The sequence below is a fragment of the Condylostylus longicornis genome, unplaced genomic scaffold (assembly GCF_029603195.1).
Source record: "Condylostylus longicornis isolate FDR11 unplaced genomic scaffold, ASM2960319v2 ptg000033l, whole genome shotgun sequence".
Lineage (NCBI taxonomy): Eukaryota > Metazoa > Arthropoda > Insecta > Diptera > Dolichopodidae > Condylostylus > Condylostylus longicornis.
The window spans coordinates 223,903-248,807 of record NW_026578002.1 but is presented as its reverse complement, the minus strand read 5'-3'; the positions used below and the strand labels follow the sequence as shown (position 1 = coordinate 248,807).

At 24.7% G+C, this 24,905-nt stretch overlaps 1 protein-coding gene across 3 annotated transcripts in view; it reads right to left on the bottom strand.

The window, feature by feature from the left end:
* Nucleotides 1-24,905, bottom strand: part of LOC129608642 (spectrin beta chain, non-erythrocytic 1) — a 121,855-nt gene that overhangs the window by 35,604 nt on the left and 61,346 nt on the right. For 2 of the 3 annotated variants that reach the window (XM_055520288.1, XM_055520290.1), the window contains exon 2: nt 6,313-6,549. The exons of the other annotated variant lie outside the window; for it this stretch is intronic. In XM_055520288.1, the coding sequence (XP_055376263.1) occupies nt 6,313-6,325 (13 nt within the window). In that variant the 5' untranslated portion in view covers nt 6,326-6,549. The remainder of the gene's footprint in view (nt 1-6,312; nt 6,550-24,905) is intronic. 3 annotated transcript variants of the gene reach the window in all.

Genomic DNA, 24,905 nt, shown 5'->3' with positions numbered 1-24,905 from the left:
TAAAAGAATTAAATATTTTGTCTTTGTGAGGTTTTTTTTTTAAATTAATTAACAAGTTTTTTTTTGTTAGTTGTTAACAACTTTCGCATTGTTTCATTCTTAAAAATGCAAAAAAAACAATTTGAGGAAATTACTGAAATTACGTATAATCTTAGTGAGAATAATAGGTGGATACTAACCAAATACAATTTTGTAACAATGACCATATAAAAATATACAATATAACTGTTATAAATAAAATTCTTAAGTGTTATACACAAAAATAGTAAATACATAATCATATGTATGTAATTCCCAACGAATTCTAAATAAATGTCAAGGTTTTAAAAATAAATAAAAACAAATACATAAAGAACTTAATGAATTTAAAAGCTAACACAAATAATCAGTAAATCCGAATTGTAGGAATAACAAAAAAAATTTTTTTTTTGGGTTAAAAAATGACATAATCATTTTTTTTATTAATTTGTCGGTTTTAAGAATACAAATAACAAAATTTTAATAATAGCGGAACAGGGTTTTTAATTTGTTCGAATGTTCTTTTTTTCTTTTTCGAATTTTGTGCCTTAATTTGTGCATTGCTTTAGGATTAATTGCGGATATTATCACAGTTTTTTGACTTGTTAAACAATATGTTATTTTAAAAATAACAAAATGCATATACACAAAAAAAAAATAATATAACTATTTTAGATATGGAGTTGGTCTGACTAATTCTGGGATGAAGCTCAATCTAATATTGAGGAAAAAAAAAAAATTCAATCACAACATTGCAAAGATTTTTGTTTGCATAAAGACCTTGTGAATCAATTAATGCTGTCGTTTGAAAATATTGCTTAGGTTGCTTTAAAAAAGAATACAACATTCCGAATCCTGAATAGTTAGGGGGATTACATTTGTATAGTTTGCAAATATAATGTTTTGTTGTTATAGGATTTCCAGTAATATAAAAACTAATCATTAAATATGTCTTAAGAAGTTCACGTTTATTTTGCATAAAACTGCCTTTAATAAAGACACAAATATAAACACCACTTATAACAAATGTATGTATAATTAAAAGTGTTATACGTTTAGTTAACGGTGTTATGTCATATACTCTGTAAAGAACGCAAAATTTTGAGATCTTCTTTCTGCCATTCCCCATTCAGAAATTATTCAAAAATTTATTTGATTTCTAATCTAATGTTAAAATTTCTAACTATATCAAAGTTTTATAATACACAAAGCTATGTATGTATTATAAACGTAAATTAATTTGTATACATATAATAGTAATTTTCATCAAATTAAAACATTTTTTTCTTCAAATTTTAATAATTCCTATTTCTGTTATAATACAGTAAACAAAATTGATTGGGAAAATAAATAATTGTTAAAAATTTTTATTATTTTTAACAAAAATTTTGACATTTCCTTGTTGGACAATGACTTAATAAATAATTATAAATAATAATACATGTACATATAAGTATATTTGTATGTATTTATGTACATATTTGTATAATAATTAATGGCATTACTTTGTGGTTAAAATTAATTGAAATTAATTTGTGGCGATGGTCTAATAAAATTATAAATATTATAAATATATTATAGAATTATTTCTGGACACTCAAAAATTAAAATGAGGCACAGCTTCATATATTTTTATTAAGAAGAAATAATGCAATTTTTTAAAATTAAAAGCCTTTAGTTCAGTAATATGAATTTAATTTAAGTCTAATCAAACACACTCGTAATAAAAGAGCATTCTCTTGCAACCGTAAAACTAACGAATAGATTATCAGGTAAACTGTCATACTATGTTTTTAATGATCTTCATACTCTGCAAAATCATTGATAAATCATCAGAGAATTGACTCATACTTCAACAGCGTCACAAAATTGCTTAATTTGAAGCACTATGCGTTTTAGCTATTATGTTAATAAGTTTGTGAAAACCATTACCGTACCATGATTAATGATGTTTTTTTTTGAAAAAATGGATGACATTCATTCAGACGAGACGTAATTCAACATAATGTGATATTCAAGGCGATCACAATCGGAGTCGTCGAATTTTTGAAATCATTATTTGGCGATAAGTTGACTTCGAAATTTTGATTAGCAAACTTTTGATACCTTGGTGGTCAAAAATGTTTTATTCGTGACTTTCGGTATTAATCGTTCATATTCAATCGTTGCGATATAATAATAAGTTGTGTTATACCAATTTCTTTCACTAAGTGTAGTTCGATCCACAATTATTCGCATTGTAATCCATGCATAATTTATTTAATGATATCAGAAAAAAATTTATCACATTCCCTATGTGTTTATTACGCAAATAAAAGTTAATTAATTATGGTTAAATAATAAAATTAATTTTTTCTTTTTAAAGAAAATAACGGAACTTCGAATAATTATTACAAAAGAGAGAATAATAATTCATTTTTAAATTATTCATATCACAATATTAATGGATAATTCACATGAGATTCTTTAAAAACAACAAAATATTTTTATTATTTGACATCCACATGTTTTCAAAACAAATACTAAATTAAGGCACACATGTAAGTAATTTGAAATTAAATATTACTATTTTTTAGGTTCTTCTCTACATATACGTGAAAAATGAAAAAGCCATACAGTAAAGACGAAAAAAATTTTATTCATGGATGAATTTAATAATTACCAACATTTTGGATGAGTTCTGGAGATGTTAAAACAACCATATTTTTTGCTATTTTTTCCAATCTCCCCGTCGGAAATATTTACTATCCACAAATAACTTATCAAAAACTTGTATTTTTTACTGCTTTGAAGATGGTTAACTTGAGGAGAGAAGTGGAAACATGATAATGTTCACTAAAATTTTCACATTCACTGGAAAATTTTTCAACTTTAGCTCAGGAAGAATGAAAAAGTTTTGCAAACAAAAGTACTAGCGGAGGACTACAGAGTTCTACTCTGTAACATTTGTTACAAATGTTAACCGCATCATATACATTTATATGATTTACTTGCCACCTTATTATTCTTGTTTAAAATATTTAGTGTCGTAGTGCATATACAAAACATATACATAATTACGCATATCCTACATATTTTATTTACAAAAACTTGTGTTACCTGTATATAAAAAATTAAAAAAGAGGAAATTTGAAAAAAATCATTATTATTCTAAACATTTTAAGCTTCGTTTAATCCACACTATATAAAACGTAATATGAAGTACAAAAAGACAGTTGTTACATACGTAATTGAAAGGTGTGTTAAGGTATGTTATACGAGGTATAACATAAATAATGTTATACACATTAAAAAAAAAAAAAACAAAAATTTATAATTATTTATTTGGAAATTGGAATTTATTTAGGCTATTAGCACAACAAAATTTTTTTTTCGAATATTAAATCATTGGCTCTCAGACGCGTACATTTTATATCCCAGAATATAAAAACTTTAGGTGATATCGAGTGTTTTATTAATTAAATGCTACTGATTTTTTTAAGTACCGTGTTTTAATTAATTGTACTTCCCATTTTGTGGAATATTTAATTTGTATGCGAATTGTGCGAAAACCTATTACGAAGTGAAATTCAATATTTTATTCATTAAATATTTGCTATATAGTTCAATCAACATGTGTAACACACACATTTTTTAAATAAATTTCTTTATATAGTATGACTTTATTTTATGCGTACTTTGAATTCTCTTTGATTCGCTTTGACTGTCAATATTAAAAAAATTTGCGTTTTTTTTAACAACAGCATTATGTAGTTCTAGTAAGCGAGGTATTGTTATCATTCGATTGTTACAATAAATTGGGCCTGTAATAAGGATCCGCTTTAAAATTTTACCTATAACATAATATGTTAATAAACAGAATGTAGAATTTTTACTTTTTCTTTATTCATATAGGTTCAATTGTTAGTATACTATGTTAACATAAATCGGGAAATACGAGTATGTGTATACCGACTATATCATGTAGTCAAGTGCTTGTTCATGGATTTTGAACAATCGCATTGTATTAATGGACACCTAAACACACATACACGTTATTTGCCTGGGTTTATTATTGATTTGGAAAAACCATTAAAAAAAAAGACAATAATTATTTTGTTAAGTAGGAGAATATAATATTATATTCAGAACCTTTACTTACATAGGTATATGATTAATATTAATTTAATTATTATCAAGACCGATATATATATATATATATATATATACATATACAATTTTAGCTAATTACAAGTAATTTGGCATTGAAAAGTTAAGAAAAGAAATTTTGTAATTTAAAAGAATCAATATATTACCATATACATACATATACACACATGTATAATTGAAAATACAATTGTTTTATTGAAATGACCCAGAATGAACAAATTGAAAAAAAAAAACATTTTGAACGCCTACTCTTTAGAAAACGAATAGCCTTTGCTAAAAAAATGACTTGCCATGAATTTTTTTAGCAAATAATTTTAAGAAATAATAGGTACATTAACTGCGAAAATGGATTTTATAAATTATTGTTAGAATTAATTATGATTTTGTATGCTAACCTACTAATATAATTCTAATAATAAAATTGAAAATATTTTCTTCACTAAATTTATTTATTCTTCAATTAAAAATAACAATTTTAATCACAAAAATACTTCCACAATTTTTTTAAATATGAAATTAGCAATTATATTTACATTTCATTAAATGTAAATTATAGTAAATATGATCAACGCTTTGAAAATTATCACAAAGCGTATTTAGCGCGATCATAATCCCAGTTTCAATTTTTTGCTCTAAAAAATATTTCAACAATTGAAGTGAGAAATATTTTGATGAATTAGCGTATAATTTTAAATTATCATATACAAAAGAAGTACGGCATTTTATAGAACTTAATAAAATAAGAATCTCACTAATAATAATCCCTTAATTTAAGGAAAATTAAATTATTTCAATTTATTTTTATTTAACTTTTGTATATTGGTAATAATATTTTTCCGCACGCAAATTTATTTTCCCATTGTATCAATTATGCATGGGATTTACATATATTGAAGATTAATTGTATTTCACATTACAGTAATCCGTGGAATAAAATTAATTTAAACAAAATTTTTTTTTGAAGATTAATTTTGAAAGTACATACTGCAAAAATAAATACAAGCAATTTAAAATATATTGAATGACAAAGAAAATATAAATCTTAAAATTTCTGAATAGAATTCTATTAAAGTGATTGTTGATTGTTGAGTTTCTTAAATTTGTAATTTTGCTTTATCAAAATTAATAAAAGAAAATTGTAAGTTTAAAATATTTTCTTAGTTGCTTTCAGTCATTAACGGTACGGTCAAAGAACGAAAATTAGCTATTTATATACGAGTTCACACATCTGCAATCGCCATGGCAAAAATTAATGAATTGAAGTTTGAACTGCTTCCTCACGCACCCTATTCACCAGATTTAGCCCCCTCACTTTCTATTGAAAGTAAATCTAATCTATCCAAACTTGAAAAAATGGCTTGGTGGAAGAAGATTTTTTACAAATGAAGAGGTAGAGTCTGGCGTTGATGGTTATTTTGCAGAGTTTCCCAGTTCTTACTATAAAAATTGTATCGAAGCAATTCAACACCGCTGGCAAAAGTGTATCGACCTAAAAGGGGCTATGTTGAGAAATATAAAATAAATTTTGTCAAAATTTTTGTGTTTTCTTGGTTAGGCTACTTAATTCTGGGACAGCCCTCGTACGTCATTATAAATTTTATTTGTCAAGGAACAGCATAAAATTCGTTATGCTTATTAGTAAGAACATTAATTTATATATACGTTAGTAAATAGACTTTCCCTAGTAGTTGATTAATCTACAGTTCTACATTCAATGAGCATTTTCAAGTTCAATCAATATTAATTATCGAATCAAATATTCAAAGAATAACGCATATATTTTCAAAAGAAGAACTTTCCGATTGGACTCCCAGATCGTCTAATTAAAAATATTGTCTGTGAGAATATTTTACACTACTAATTTGTATTTGAAATTTTTCAAAAATCGTTTCAGATATAAATTTATGACATGATCAACAATTAAATACCAAAGTAATACCTTAGAACTGTGTCAGTAATTCTTTCAATTCAAATATTAAAATATGAGTTAATAAGGTATACAAAGTAATTGTAACAATAAAAAAGAAAATAAAAATTTTTTTATGAATTTTACGTTTACAATAAGAAAAGCAAAAAGATTAGTAAATTTCAAAATTATGTTAATTATGTTAGCGATTTTTATTGTATTTATATATATGTACGTACTTAGCTGAAACATATCTCTTATATTTACAATGAACTAAAACAAACTAACAAACAAAATCAATAGATGATTTTTTTTTGTATTAATTTTTTGATTATTTTAATTCATTTGATACTATTCTTTCAATATTTTAATAAATCCATTCAAATTCCACTTGTGTTATATGTAATTGTTTTTATTTTGCTTTCGTGTGTGAAGATGTGTTGAACGTTGCCAAAATTCGTGTCGTTGTTTATTACCTAAAAATAAAAAAATTTTTCAATTAATTTTAATACTATCATATGTAATTGAATTCTTTTTTGAATTAAAATTAGAATTAATGACATAAAATTTTAATACTTATATACTTAGTTCACATATTTGGAAACTAAGTTAGAATAGCCATATTTAATCTATTACCGACTATTCTCATATTTTATCATATCATGCTTATTCCTATAGAAAATAATTCCAATAATATTTTAAGTGAAAAAGTGTTACTATTACTTCGCAATTTCAAAAACTTGTAAAAATTATTACTAAAATTAAGATATGTGAATCGCATATCTTAAGTTTGGCGAGGCCAGACAGATCGATACTCTACTATTATAAAATTTGTCTTTGGCGCTCCGAACAAAAAACAAAATTATATGCATACCTTTATTTAATCTTCTTGGATACCTATTTTATCATGAGTGCAAAAATAGTTTTCGCTAATAAATTTAATTTATTATTTCAAATTTTATATAATATCCACATGCAAACAAATAAAAAATATTTACGTAATTATTAATTTTATCTTTGCATTGATCATAGCATATTATTTATGAATTACTTATTATAATAATAATTTATGCTACTAATTACGAGCATATCAATTAATTTCACTTTTGAATTATTAAATTATTATAATACATATATTATATTATATACAATATACGTATACGTATATTGTCATAGCTAATATAATATAAATATATATGTATGTATGTTAACATTTTAATAATTTATGGTATTATTAGATTATGCCTCTGGAATTCACTGAATTCTAATATTGGTAATTGCCTCATGCAAAGAAAGTGAAAGTTGAATAACACAATTGGAATTGCATAACATATTTTATAATTACGTACAATATTTTATGTTTACATATAAAAATGATGGGATTTAAAATTTTGCAGTCATTCGTTATGTAAACGTAGTAAGATGCATGCCGCAAAAAGGTATTAAAATTTTGACATAGTAGGAGTACGATTGGGCACATGGAGCAATTATATACGATTTTACATGGTATTGCCTAATAATAACCAAACAAATTGTAGGTATACATACATAATATATAAATATTTATGAATTCGCTAAAAACGACGTAGTTATTTGTTAATTAGGATTAGTTTAAAAGTTATTAAAGAAATACCTTTACTAATTTATATTGCTCTACATACATGTTGTGTATGTACGTATTTATGTACATTATATATTTAGAGTATAACTAAAAAAGATAACACTCATTTCATTTGACAATTCGCTCTAATTAATTTCTGCTTTATTTACAAACAATATTTTTATTTATTTATTTTTCTCACTTTCTTTATTATTATGCACAAGTTGCTTTTGAAATTTGTGATAATTTATGCCATTATTTATAATTTATATTGATTTTTAAATGTGATATACACACACGATTATAATTTTGCCGACAGAATTTTTTAATTTCAAAAATAGAAACAATAATGTAAGTATATTATAACATACATACATACTTGTGTATATTAAAAGACAGTAAATAAAGATAGTGACGAAAAATAGGAAAAGAAAACCGATTTCAACTTTATAATTTATTCGATGTCATATGCATATTATTTGTACACAAAATATAAAAAAAAAAAATAATAAAAACAATAATTCAATTGTGTATATGTAGTTAAATTACAATAGTTATTAAAATGGTTAGGATATAGCAATTATATTTGATAATATCAAAGTATGTTAAAATTTACGTGATTGTTGCGTAGTTTTAACTTGAAACGAAAGAAATTTTTATGGTAATTATTGTTATATTAAAATATTTTGACATGATATACGATTTTATCTATACGTAATATGTATACATTACCTTTGAATTAACCTAACCTTAGTTAAGGTACAGGTTTAAAAGGACAAGGTCTAATCAACATGTTTATTAATAATATATTAAATGTAAGCCGCTTTAATTTTTGTATAATAAAATTCAAAAGTACATTATTACCCAATTTTATAATGTCAAATCGGAAAAGTTTTCCTGTTTTTTTCATGATTTAGGGAATTAGAAAAGTATTACTCAAATACCCTTATTCAATATATGATTGTATTATACGCTTTGAAACTTTACTGACTTTGAAAATTTGGGAATCAATAAATGAGAAACTGAATTAATTTATTAAATTTTTTTATATTGAAAAGACAAGAAAAAGATAAAAAGTACAGATAAAGTAATGAAAGAAAAATGTCTTAAGTCTTTTTGAAAATTTACAGTTCACGATCTCAGTTACTGAGGATGAGTTCCTGAAAAGGCCAAACGCAATAAATAAACATTAGAATAAAATTAATTCAGAAAATTATCCAAATAAATTTCTAAATTTTCTGATAATTATATTCTCACCATTATGGGCAAGTCATTGAGTTATACAATAAATTGTACATAAATTTGTTACTAGAACATTACTTAACTTGAAAAACTCAAATCAACTTAACAAGATGAAAATAATGGAAAAAAGTGAAAATTATTTCTGAATTACCATTCATATTTTTAATGGAGTGCGTTATTTTGGTATTCAATCGTTTATTCATTAACATTGTGAACTTAAGTACAGCTGCGTTTTAGCATCTTAGAAATATAAAATAAAATGTTTTTTTTTTGTAAAATAAATGATCGTTCTTTTAGTCTTCTAACAAAAATATTAATAAGAAAAAGGATAAGAAATTTTTATTACACATTCAGAATTTCAACATTCTAGTAAAGTGCTGAAAATTTTTAATTTATGAAAAATCTTTTTGAAATGTTCCCCTTGATTTCATTCCAAATAAGAATGGCAATATAAAATAAGAATCCAAAAGACGGCAATTGAACTTTGAAATGCTGAAACATATAAAATTAATATTTTAACTAACAATATGCTTGATATATTTGTTTTATAGTACTGTTTATATTCTTATATATACAGCCATGTGAACGCATTATTAATTAGAGTAGTCAAATGTTTTTATATTTTAGTCCGACGCATTGTTTAATTTTCAATATATACTAAATGTACTATTTGTAGCACTAAATGCCACAAACCTATTTTGGAGATTTTCAAGACATTGGTTTAGATAACTAGCAACTTCAAAAACAATTTAATCATATCTCATCAAAACTACATTAAAATAGTTTTGCAGAAAAAAATATACTAATAGAGACAATATTTCCATTGTAATCCGTTGAGAATGGTGGTGGCATTCGTAGGGATACCACGAGAACATGATTTATTAAACAATTCATTCGTGAGTATATCACAGAGCTGACAAAGCAAACATTTCCTGTTTTTAATTTGCGTATACTTTTCTCATTTTATAAATATGGTCACTCTACAGCAAATATAAGTATGTATAGCATTTACAATCTAACATACGTATGAAAATATTTAATGTACTGTACAAGTACAGATAAATTGAAAGTGTTAAGATAAAAGTCATAACAAGAACCGGCATTTTTAAAAAAGCAAAAATACAATTTTTCTTTTTTCTCTGTTTTTGTTTTTCTAAATCTAATTATAGGTCTTTTTAATTGTACACACATGGGTGTCTTTTTCCCTTTTATATAAAATACAAAAAACCAATTGCAAGAAATCATTTTCAAAAGAAATTTTTTTTTCTGGTTTTTTAATTATTGTGTGGGTATTATACATTATGCCCGCATACATTATGCAAGTTTATGTTTTATAAGACAGATTTTAGGAGATAATTAGATTGTAATTGAAAATTGATCTTTAAGATGAAAATATTACCAAAAAAGAACTGCAAGGGGCTGCAAACGAATTCTAATTTCATTATGAATAGAAATATAATAATATTACACTTTTGGCAATGAAGTAGCAACCAAACTTTAAAATTCTTAATATTTAAATTTATAAGTTTGTGTTTACTATAATTCTACAGGGTTTCTATACAAAACTGGTTCAATTTTTCAACTGCATATTCTTAATAGCCTCAAATACACCCTGCTAGTAAAATTCGTTTCTATAATTGAATCAGTAAAAGTTTACTAGAAAACAAATTGTTATCTTATACAAATGTATAAGTGTGTGTATGTTTTGAGCACATTTTCATTAGCATTTGAATCATCAAAACTAACATAATATTTAAATAGGTAATTTACAATTCTATGGAAATATGTAAAAACTATATTGTCACATATTAATTCAAAAAAAAATTTTAAATAGTGTGTTTTCGATTTGTCACTTAGTATTTTGAATAGTTTTTCATAATTCTAAGAATTAAAAGACAAAAATAAAAAAAAAATCAACAATTTTTTCTTTTCTATGCAAAATTAAATATTTTTGCCTTGTGTGTTTATTTATTTTAGTATCATTTCATTTTCGACTAGTCTAGAAATTTTAGTTTTAAAAAATAAAGTGATGTCATCCCATACAATGCGCAATCCTTGTTTTAATATGCTAATTTAAAATTCTAATCTAAATTCTAGAGCTTAAATAGTTTTTTTTTTTTATTTTACTTTGTTTTATTGAAATTTGGCTAGAAAAAAATTTAATTTCAATAAGATGTGTAGAAATTTTGTTTCTTAAAAAATATAAAAATAAGCAAACACGTTTTACTTTATTCTTTTAAATTTGACAGACTACGACGCAATAAAAATAATTTTTGAAAGTTTTAAATAGTAGATATTTTAATACAACAAAACAACAACGTTTCAACACAGTATGTAATTTTGACAATCGTCTAATTCAAAATATTGCCGATCACTTTAGAACGTTAAAAAGAAGTAAAAAATAATATTAATTTATGTCTATTTTGACAATATGAAATTATTCAAGAAGCTGGAAGTAAATTTAATTACAATTTGATTGAACTGAACTATGAACTATTCGACTGAAAACAAAATGTCAGTTCAAATTTTTGTTCGTTGAGAGCATAACGTATTTCATAGTATCACTATTAAGGTAAACACAGTAAAACTTCCATTTGACGAACGACTTAAAATCACATTTGTATTTTATTCGCAATAAAGAGAAATTCATTATATAATTTTATTTAAAATTTCCTACGATTCCAAAGTGCAATATTAATTTGAAATTCACATTGACTTTGAATGCCCTAAACTCCTAAAATCTGTCTTATAAACCATGAATCTTTTGATGTTAACAAATGATTTCATTGTTTTAAAACTATTCTCCTTCATTCGTTCTTTGCTTGTTCATGTGATTTTAAAAAAAGAGTTAAATAATATGAAACGGTATAGGTACTCTCAAAAGATTTTTTCATATGCAATTTAAAACATGAAATTTTGATAACTTAATCGTCTACTTCAGAATATGGAAATGAAACGTATGTAACTTTAATTAAGAAGTTGTTTACTATGTGTTTCAAAATTTTGTATATAGAAAGAATTTTTAAGATCAGAGTGAAATTTTTTCTAAAATCTAAATTGTAATACTTAAATACATAAGTACATAAGAACCGTTATGAAGACACGTAAGTTACGTTAAAAGAGAAATTGCTTAAAATTTTATAGAAAAAAAACTTTTAATATGTTTTCATATAAATCGATTCTATTGATATTTTAGAGCTTTCTAAATTTTTTTTTGTACAAAAAGGAAACAATCAATAAATTTTATTTATTGCCATCTCTATATAATTTAATAAAATTTTAAAAAATTATTGTTTTATTATTATTGCTGTTTGTAACATGGGTAAAGAAGAAAAAGTTCTATGAAATTTTTGTATTAGTTTTTATTTTGTAATTTTTTTTATTGTGCTAAATGAAATGTCAATAATACATAATTTAACAATAAAATAAAGTTATAAATTCTAAAAACACAATAAAATGAACAATTTACAAGCGACGCTATTAATGAAATATGTACACGAATTCTTTTATTTTTTTTTATCTTGTTAATTCAATATACATACATATTAGTAATTTTGACGCGATTTAAGTTAATTAAAATTAAAACCATTATATTGTAGAATCAAATGTAGAAAAAAAACATGAGTATTACTACAAAATATTCACATACGTCTGTATTAACCGCCTTCATTCATCATGCTTACGTGTTGTTTACACAAATTTGATGGACTCAGTATTTGATTTACATTTTTGTGGTTAGTTGGTTTTTGTTGCTACTCTTAATTGATGGTCTAAAATGTGTAGCCATTATGATATCAAGAATAAAATGTTTGTTTAATTTTAAAAAATACACACCGAATCCAAATAATTAAAGAATATTTTATGAATATTTCATGCCTCTACCTAAGTGAATGTCAAATTATTCTTAAATTTATGTTTTTATATTAAAACGTATACTTATGAATTTTTTTTTCCTGTTTAGTCTTGGTTTTTCTTATATTTTTAAAAAAAATTGTCAAACATAAATGGTGAGGAAACGGTTTCAATTTAAAGTTTTTGCAATTTTTGTATTTTTTACTAAAAGTTTAAAATTTTAAGTTTCAGAATATTTTTAAGTTTAAAAGAGAAAAAGTAGCCGCATTAATGAAGAATTGTTCTAGTTGATCTAGCCAATTATTTTTGTATATGTACTTCTACATATGTATTTACATACAAGAAAAAATATAAAAAATCTCGAATGTTATGCGTAAAATATGACAGATTAAAAATGGTACCCGCGGGTATGGTACGCGTTTCATTTATATTTTAAAAAAATTAATTTTATAAAATTATATAGAAAAAAAAGATGATATTAAAAATTAAAATAACATTTCCTTTCCAAAATTAATTTTTATCAAAAATACATTTATTGATTTCGAATATAATTAAAACTTGTTTTGCTGAACATAAAAAATATTATCTTTTCTTATCTCTATGTTTTTTTAATTTTAACAAAAAATTGTGTTTAAAAAATCACACTCTTTTACATGTGAAAAACAAACTTTAATTAGTGAATAACAGTTTTTCTTCATAATAATGAGAAATTTTTTTTAGTAATAATGAGAATTTAAACAAAATTTTTACATTTCTAAAATGTTTTAATTAATTTTTTTTTTTTTTAACTTTCTCCTTACAAATAACTATAAAACAAAATATATGTAATGACAGTTAAAATTCAGTTAACGTTTATGTCGTTTGTACTTACAAAACTCCCACATTTAAAATGATTGCCATAAATTGTTCTAACATTAAGTGGTAATAAGGCGTTAATTATTTTTTATGTTTTATAAAATTTTTAACTTTTAATCAATTCATATGTTTCTCTTTCAATCTTGAGTTGAAAAACAAAAGAATTTTTACATTATAAAGAATATACTCGTAATAACATTGGAGGAAACATGCAGTAATTTAGATTTGAATTAAACATAAGAAATCGCAAAGAACGTTTCTATTTTAATAACAAATTATTATTTAAATTTGTAAAAACGCAAAAAAATAATTAGAAAAATTTACTGAAAAATCATTTATATATGTACATATTATTTACATACGTATGTATATACAAATACCATATGAATTTTTACAATGCTGAGAAAACATTATTTATTAAAATATTTGTCTTAAGATTGCAATCAGTTGTAAAAATAAAGAGTGTAAAAAACAGCCAATTTAAAAATGTTTTCACCGTTTTGTTGTCATTTTGTAATATATTACAAAAACTTTAGTATTCAAGGTTTTATCACTTAGTGAATTCATGACGTGACGTAAAAGACTTTAATTTTCTAGCAACACTTTTTCTTATTAAAAAATTAAGACTGAGTGTATGTGTTATTATATTGCGTTCAGTTACATGGATATTTTTCACTTGAATTTGAATAATTTAATACTTGCCAAAAAACAAGGTTTCCTTAAAAAAACATTATAAATTTATAATCACCACCTTAAAACATGCAATATCAATGTTATGTTAAGTATTTATAATACCTACTTTTATAATATCTATAATATCACAGTGTCAAATGTCATTAAATTTACTTAAAAATATATTAGGGAACGCACTGCCTATAAAACTATTAAAAAACATCTCATGTAGGTATTGGCTTTAAAGTAAACATTCTTGTAAATGAGAACTAAATAATTAGCAATATTCTCATTTGTAAGAAGTTCAAGACAGAAAAGCAGCCACTTAAGCCTTTATGAAATTTATCTTAAAGGTTTTTTTATGTAAATATTATTACAAAATAAATAAAACGTTCAGCGAAACTTAAAGTGGATCGACTTGCCATAATACTTGGTTTAAATCGGACAATTCTAAATTGATCTAATTTTAATTGAGAAAAACGCCCTTTTAAAATCTGAATGGAACATTTTTTTAAAAAAAAGTATTATTCCCCAATTATTTACCCAATAAAAAATTAAATTCTTTAATGAAAATAATAATTTGAATTCTTCAAATCCAAGTTTTAATAAGTTTTGCCTGACTGATTCTATATTATGTATAATTATTCTAATATAATTATAAAAATTAATGCTTATTAAAATAAAATTTTCACACTTTATTATTATTTAAATTTTTAATGGCATGTATGCAAAATTCCTGTTCAACAGTAAAGTGTGCTACTATCTATACTTATAATGTATAATATAATGTATGTATAAATGTATGTACATTAGTTAGTCATACATAAAGTTTAATATAGAAAGGTAATTACCAAACGTTATGGCCAATTTGCAAAGTAAAATACAATAAATGAAGGAAGATGGTATAAAAAAAAAAACTAAATAATTATTAATCACTGCTTTAATATTTTGCAAATAAACTTGACCTTGAAAAAACTTCTTATAAATAATATAAAATGTTTTTTTTTTTACTAAAATAAAAATAAAAAGTAAAATTGATACTAGACACGCTCGCTATTATTTCAGTAAATTTTAAATTATAAAGTTGTCTTCAAGACACAAGAAAATAAAATTACAATAACAGTTACGGTCATTTAATATTGAAAATGTTTGTTTTTTTTTTAAAACCCAATTTTCCAATGTAAGAAAATTTATTTAAATTTAAATTTTTTCAATTCCATAATTAAAATTAACATTAAAAACGAGGTTAAATACGAGTATTATATATGTAGCAAATGTTGTATATATTTACATTACTTTAAGCTTTTAATTAAAAATTCTCAATTGAAACCTACTTTATTTTATTAATTTTTTACCTTTAATGTGGTTATTGCTTTTTAACATGTTAATTAAAATTTTTTAATCGACATTCATAATATATAGTATACTTAACCGTGAAAATTTTTCAAAATCAAAATAAAGCAAAACAAAATTTTATAATTAAAACAGATAATGTCAATGAACCGCAAATTATTGGTAAACAATATTGATAACAAAATTAATCATTGAATGAAATAAAATATTTGCTCCATTTTGCTTCAAATTAATTCGATCAGGGTGGTATACAAAAATAAATAAACTATTAAAACAAAATATAAAGCGACTTTTCGATTTGTAGTTCACAAAAAAAATGCAGCACTTATTGCTTAAGTAAATTTCAAATTAAAGAAAAACAAGTAAAAACGTTTCAGTCGGTTTATACCGACTATACCGAATTATACCCTGCACCTCTCATTGTTGTATAGGAATTACTCGAACCTGTGAAACCGTTCTATAGAAACTTCATGGATATGTCGGACCTATAACGGTACATACGACTGCCAAGTTTCATTAATCTCACTTTATTATTTTTCCAAATATTTAAAATTATCTTTTGGACTTCTATGGCAGCTACCCGAACAATCAATTTAACCAAAACTTCAAGAATTTGTCTAATCTATAATTGGACATACGACTGCCAATTTTCATGAATCTAACTTTATTATTTTTCCAAATATTTAAAAGTAGCTTTTGGAGTTGTATGGCAGGTACCCGGACCTGTTAAGCAATTCCACTAAAACATCAGAAATATATCTGACCTAAAATTGGACACACGACTGCCAAGTTTCATGAATCTGACTTTATTATTTTTCTGAATATAAAAAATTTGCTTTTGGAGTTGTATGGCAGCCATCCGAATCGGTGCCCCTATCCCATTAAAATTAGTGCATATGTAGAATGTAATTGGACACACGTATACCTTTATTAGTTTTTGAAACATTTAAAATAAACTCTTTGAGTTGTATGTTGAATTGGTCCAAGTACAATAGGGTTCGTCCTTGGCACAAAAGAATCAACTTGTGAAAATTTGGTATCGATTTCATTACTCGTTTTTGAGTTCTCGTGCGATCGGGCGGACGGACGGACATGTCTAAATCGACGCAGAATTTTACGCTGAGCAAGAATATATACATATATATATACATATGTCCATACCGCAGATGACACCTTCAAGTAGTTACAAAACCCATACCAAAGTTAATATACTCTTCACGAAATGTAAGGTATAATGAATTACAGAAAATGATCTCTATTATAATAGTGTACATTATACAAGTGCTTTCCAACGGGGCCGCATGGCCCCTTCACTTTGCCAGAGTGTATTTTAAGAGGGTCGCAGAAAGAAAAAATAAAATAAGTGAACCACGGAATATATTTTAAAGAAAAAACTAACACACAAGTACAAAGCTTAATCAGTTTAAATAGACAAAAAAATATTTTCATGACAATTAATATTTGTAAATGGTGATAGATTATGTCGTGCCAACAATCACACACGAAACAAAATTACAACTATATTGCTAGAAAATAAGTATATGTATTTATTTTGTGTATTTGTGTTTATAGAAATTTCCAAGATATTGTTATGAAAGCTGGTAAAAAATATTTTCGTAAATAGTAGAGTACCTTGTTTAAAGGATTTGTAGAATAGAAATCATTAAACAAAATCATTAACACTTATGCTATGGGTACTAAAAACAACCCAAACAGGTATTTCCATCTAGTGAAACAGAATCTAAACTTCCAAAAATTTTAATTTTAATTATCTCATCAAATAAAATTTTTTAGTACCATTCCCGTCTTGCACCCGTCCGCGTATGTCAACCTTAAAGCCGACTCAAGTACTTGAGTACGTACTGCACCGCCCCGATCCCAACGTCGTAGCTACATACATATGTAAATGTGCACATGCTGACATTTATTTAAACATATGTATATAATTTTTTGCACTTTAGCAAATTTTTTTTATATTTAATGCTGATACCTCAGAAAATTTCATAAGCTTCCAAAATACACAATAAAAAAATTCACTTATCCAATTAAACTTTGCGCTACGGTAGCTAATAATGAAATATTTTTTATCTCTTTCTGTTTTGTTATCATTACCGTATCTTTTTTTATAATAAAAATTTATAAAAAATAATTTTTTAATTTGCATGAACTTATTTTAAAAAAATCTATGGTTTTAGACTTCAATCGACCACACCTTATTAAATTTAATTTTCTCCAAACATATTTATGAATTCTAAAACCATGTATGTGTGTATTTTAAAATTCACAAAATATTATGTTTATAAATTAAATTAAATGGTAAAGGAAAAAAAAGCAAACAATTTTTTAATCAAATTTTTTTTTTCTCAGAAGATCCACTCACTACTCACTTAATATTCAAAACATTTATGCAAAATAATAATTAAATTTTATATGAAGAGCGAATTATTATTTTGTGGTTTATTTCATTCATTAATTTCGAAATTTATTAGATCGTGATATTTTCGAAAAATCAAAGAAAACATAAAAAACATTATTTTTTTTAATCAAAATATTTATTTTAAATTTTAAGTATGCAAGTATGAAAAATATAAAATTTATGACCGTATTTCACAATATTGGATTACATTTAAAAAATTGATTTTTCGAAAACCATAAATTTGAAAAAAAAAGAATGAATAACTGTTCTCGGAAGAGATCTCGTAATTCTTAAATTATTAAATTATGCGCGAAAATAGCCAATAATGGTCTTATGTACACAAATATATATATATATATATATATATATATATATATATATATATATATATATATATATACATATATATATATGCAGTAAAAAAACACATTTCAACAAATTGTTTTTAATTTCAGTTGATAGAGTTTGATTGACATTTCTGGTCATCTAGCTATCTAAAGTATTAATTGTCAATGTTGTATCAATTTCGCCTCATTACGCGCCCTTAACATTACAATCCTGCCTAATTAAAAATAATAAATTCTTCAAATCTAGATCTTTAAAATCTTATTCTTAATTCAATATTTAGACCGTTGGTGATTGTCGATAATTAAGATTTGCATTGAAAGTGCTAAACTCCCATTTTTGCAGATTTTACATTTTGGATTTATCGAACGTACTTTATATTGAGATCTAAGTTAGAATTCAATTATCAAAAATCACCGTTCTTTTGCCAATTGAGTTCTAATTTATATAATATAATACGAAAATAACGAATACAATTCAGGTGAGTATATGAGTATGACAATAATAATGAATTGCAGTGCAACAATACTCGAGCAATAATAACAGGAATAAATTCAATAAAAAAAATTTAACAACAAACATTTCTTTACATGCATACATAGGTATAAGAAAATTTAGATATTATGGACAAAAATCCAGACCAAAATTATTTTTTTTCCTTTAATAAAAATCAAACTCAATTATTGGAAAAAAAAAATTTCGTTTCAATTTACACAAAGAAAAAAAAATGTTTATGCTTATTTGGAATAATTTAGAAAAATGATATCTGTGCTTCATGTGCACAATTATTTTCACCAAACCGTACAAAAATCAATATAAATACACAATATTTACATTGTTAAGTATATATGGATATACATACATATGTATATTAAAATATAATATGAGAAAAATGTGTTTAGCATAAACATTTTACATGTGTATACATACACACATATTTCAATCAATATGTGTTTACAAAAAATAATATTGATTTCCGTTTTCTTTAGAAAATATTTAATTAATACCCGTTTTTACAACGCGGTCGATTACTCACAATAAGGTAGGTATTGCAATGGTATTAAATTTTACATATAAGGTTTCCACAGAACGGAAATTAATTTCTCGTGCATATCGTGTGCACTCGTGTATCTTATACTGGATGCTGGAAATACTAGATTAAGAGATATACTTGAAATTTTATGTATAAATTTGTCTTCGCTATAGTAATAAATTGGCTATGGGCGAACCATCAAGTTTTTTGTGAAAATTATTTGCGTCAAAAGCTTTCAAAGAGCCAAATATACAATTTTGCACATGTTATGTAAAAAAAAATAACCAACGAATTTCCTTGAAATTTAATATTTGTGTTCGTTTTAGTAAGAAATATTCAACAAAATTGAATTCTGGACAATCGAGCTCTATTAACAACCATAACTTACATTTTTGGAGGAATGATTAATTGAAGTAAAAATAATATAAATAAAAAATTTATTAATTTTTAAACGAATCTATAAATATTATTCTATTATGTGCTGATCACATCAGATTTCTTCATTTGATTTGCGCAGATTTTTCTGTTTAAAATCTAAAAAGGCAATAAACTTTATTAGTCAATTTTTTTTTATTTTGCATTCTTAAAACAATAGTGACCATAAGGAGCTAAGGAGGAAAAATTGCTAATTTTATTTACCACATATTCGCTGTGGGATCAAGAAAATAATCATACAAGCTGAATTGGGAAATTTAAGTATTATTTGAGAAATTATTTTGATGTGATTTTTTTAGTTTAATGAGATATTGCCGACCGTATAGTATACGAACGATGACTTTATTCGTAAACTATAAACTGGAGAAATAATTTCCAAAATAAAAGAGAAACAAAATTTTTTTATATATTTCGGGTTTCGTTTGCTTTTTAATGTCACAGAGAGTTTTATTTTTTTTTGTTTAAGATAATAATTTTAAAGTTATAGATCTGACCTAAATATACTTAAAAAGTAAAGTGACTTTAGAATAAACTCAAACTTATTTACATAAATTTATAAATTTAAAGACTTTTTGGTAAATGAAAGTTTCTTTTTTTTGTTTATTCTAAAAAAAAACTTTTTTTTTGTATACTTTTTTGTTGATTTTTTATTTCGGTTTAAAATGAAAAAAATATTTTCAATATTTTAAAATGAAAACAATATTTTGAATTTGCAACTTTTTAAATTTATTTACTTTTAATTTAGGCTAAATAGGTATTTTTAAAATGGTTTACAATGATGTGAAATATGGTTTAGTTTCTCCTGCTCTTTTATATAACTAAAATTCGTTCAGAATGATTTACAAACTGCAAAACCGAATGTTATTTTTTTTCTTCTTCACTCCTCTACCCTAACGTACATACTCTTATTTTGAATTTTGAGAAAAGCTTGAGCAGTAAAAGCTTAGAATTTTTAAAACCTCTCTTAAAGCGATCACCAATTTTTCATCTCGAGAAAAATTTATAATTATTCACCTTAAACCACTTAATTAACCATTGATTTCGACCATTACGTTTAATGTTTCTTTGGATTTTTGTTCTTATACTGGAAGTAAACAATAATGAATTATTTCGTTTTGTAATTAACGTACTTAATCCAGCGGTGCCTTAATTGGCCTAAGTGGCCTAGGTGTAACCTTCGAGTGGGCCGCGTCAATCTAACCGAGGCTAAGAATAATTTAATAGACACTTAAAATAGACACTTAAATAAGAAAGCATTATGGAATACTTATAACAATTAAAGCAAGTAAAGAATGGTCGTCATATTTACTAATATTCGGAAACAAAAAATTTATAGAAGACCTCTAAAAATCAAAGTATTTATTCCATCAGATCTATACCTCAGATGTCTGAATTCAATTTTATTATAACAAAAATTTATCACACCAACATATTATATGTCTTCTTCAATTTCAAAATTGTTCAAATCCCAAAATTAATTATAATATTTCATTGAACGTGTAATTTGAGAACAGTAAAATAAATTTGCAACTTTATAACGCTAAAAAAATTTTAATTTGTAAATGCAAAACTTGAACTCATGCACAATTAAAATTAGTTTTCAATTTTAATATAAAAAAATCTCAAATCACTTATTCAAATCAATAATTTTTTTTTACACCAAATAAAATTAATTCTTGAAATTTTCTTATAATTGAAAATAAATTAATCAAAATAAATCAAAAAATATTAAAAACTTCATTTATTTCTTTTTCTGTTCAGGTCTTCGCACTTATTCTTATACAGCCTTATGGTTTTTCCTTAAAAAAAAATAAATTTTTGATGAATTCATTATTTTCTTCCACATAGTTTGAATTCTTCCTGTTTATATTTTTATAAAATTGAAATATTTAAAAATAAAATCATAAAATATTATAAAATCAATAAAAAATTCATTTGTGCATGAATATAAAAAAATTTTTTGTAGATCGTTGTATTTTCAAGAACAAAAGCATTCTTATATACCAAATACAAGTAGCCATAATAACCTTATGGTACAAGTCTCGCGAACGTATATACACAATATATGTAATATAACAAACGAAAATAAAACAAAAACAAAAATGACGATGATTATCGTGTAATAACAACATATGCACTCCATACGCATTCCATCTGGATATAACAATAAGTATGTAATAACAAATATTCAAAATGAAGGAAAATATAGTGAGAATCACTGTTGTTTTTAAAAGTGGAAAAATTAAGAATAAAATCGCTTGATATTTTTAATTTGGAATTCAAATTTCCAATTGGTTTTTTTTCCTTGTTTTGTTCTTATTTTAATTTTGCATTGCGTTCTTATTGTGTTAAAAATAGAATTCGATTTCAAGAAATGAAAAAATATTATTCAGCGATCAAGAAGGGATTCCGAGAGAATTTCAAATAAAAATACAATAACAAATTAAAAAAAGATGTAATAAAGTTGGGTCAAAGCAATGGTTTGTATTGTAGCACTTTTCCCTTCAACAAGTGAAAATACTGCTTTTAAAAACAATCTATGTATATCCACCACACTATTAAAATTATTTTCATTCATAATGCAGGGGGGTTAACATAATGCTCGATTTTAAGGGTTAATTGTGTGAGTTAAAAAAAATAATTATATTTTTTAATGTCATGGAATTTACCGTTAGCTTTTTGCGTTTATAGAAATTTGAAAAAGCTTGCGGTTTCGGAAATATAAGGCGTCAAAAATTCAAATTTTACGAATTTCAAGAGGCGATAACTTGAGAGGGGGTGGAGATGGAAAAAAATTTTCTTCTAACGAAATGAACTATTTGTTAATGTCTAAAAGTCCCTAAAATTTCAAGCTTCTGCAGGCTAGGGTATAGGAGAAAAACGACATCAAAAATTTGGAAAAAAAGGACTTTAGATAACGGTAAATTTGAACGGCCATTTTGTTTTTCTAAAGTTTAACTATAGTATACCGCGCTAGGGGAAGCAAGGCGCTGCCTTTCTGCGTTTGCAAAATTTCAAAAATGCTTATGGTTTCATTGTAACAAATAGTTAAAATGGGCCATTTTTGTGGCTATGGGGGGTTATAACTTCTAGAGGGGGGGAGATAGGTAAAAATTTTGTTCTACGAAAATAAGTTTCTAGTAAAGTTTTGTAAACAGACACACGGACAGACGGACGGACGGACGGACGGACGGACGGTTGGACGGACGGACGGACGGACGGACGGACGGACGGACGGACGGACGGACGGACGGACGGACGGACGGACGGACGGACGGACGGACGGACGGACGGACGGACGGACGGACGGACGGACGGACGGACAGAGTGAAACTAATAAGCACTTTTTTTCAAAAAATTTTTGGAAAAGTGCTAAAAATTAAGAATAACAAATTTACAGATGGAAAATGAAATAAATTTTTACATAGTTGGTCTGAGTAAAGATAAGATATCCTGTTTAGAATTTATTATATTCAGGAATATTTTTATATTTTTTTGTTACGTTTATCGTGTAAAATCGTATATTCTCGTAACATTCCCACGAACACCGGTACCTATTCTTAATTCTTAATATAAAAACAGTATGCTTCTATTTTCATTCTCTCAATATTAGTGCAACAATTAAGTAGTGCCAAGTGCTACTAGGTATAATATAATATTTAATTTAATTAAATGTTTAACACAAAATTTAAAACTAAATAATACAATTAATATGAAATTATTAACACACATAATATAATTTAATAAATAATTTAATATTATAAAAACTATTCTTGCTTCTGAATAAATAATTACATAGTGGTATAAGAAGCAACAGTTATAATATAACCATTTACATATTATTATAGTAATTAAAGAAATGATGTAGCATCCCAGTAAATTTAACGACTTCTGTTTGACAGATTTACTATGTTCGGATTTGCATCAAACTTTTAGAAACTAAGAGAAATAATTACTTATACATATATTTATTACAATAGATGCCTTTATAGATAATTTATATTAAAAATGCATATGAAGTCCTCGATATTTAGATTTATTTTCATTTTTACTACTGTATAAAGGAATTTCAATGCCGAAAATAATTCTATCACTTGTTCGGACTTCTTAAAAAACAACATTGCCATATTATAAACGAAAAAAATTCTTCATTATTTTTTATTTGAATTACTAGTTCATAAAAATGTACGCATGAAATATATTTCATTTTATAATGGTAATGCTAACATACGCATAAATATATACATATGTATATACTTACAATATTATGTGATTATGTGCATTTTAAAAATCTTAAATTCCAGACCTTTTCAAGTGATCTTAGAGAATAGTAGAAAAAAGAAAATTTAAATTAAAAAAAAAACAACAACATAAAAAAATGAAAAAATCGATTTGATTTCCACTGAGCCTTTTCTAGTATAACACACAGCTTGTATTGAAGTCAAACTATCATAACACATCGTAAAAAATAAATGTAATTTTGAATGGCTGCAAAGTATGATAATGTCAATGATGTCAATGTCCATATTAAATATGTATGTACAAATGTGTATATGTATGTATATAGAGTAAATACAAATTATAAGCACATATCTATGTATATACATATTTCAACACAAGTACTATAGATCTAAAATATTTTTGAAAGTGAATCTTTTGAATTTGAAATGATTCTGAAATTCTTTTATTAATTTACTTACTTACATATACACATAATTCATGTGCATACTCTATTTAGTAGATATACATATGTATATATGTGTGGACATATTTGTGTATTTGAATATATTTAATGTACATATGCATGTAGCTACTTATATGATAAAATTTAATTCTCAATTATATATACAATGTACATATAAGACAACTTGCATTCACACATATTTACATCCATATGTACATACAATAAAATGATCATTAAAACAATAAATGAAAATTTCATTTCAAACGAATATTAAATTATAATAAACGCATGTAATCTTATGATTTCAGCTCATCAGGAGGTCGGATCTATGAGATTTTCATAAAA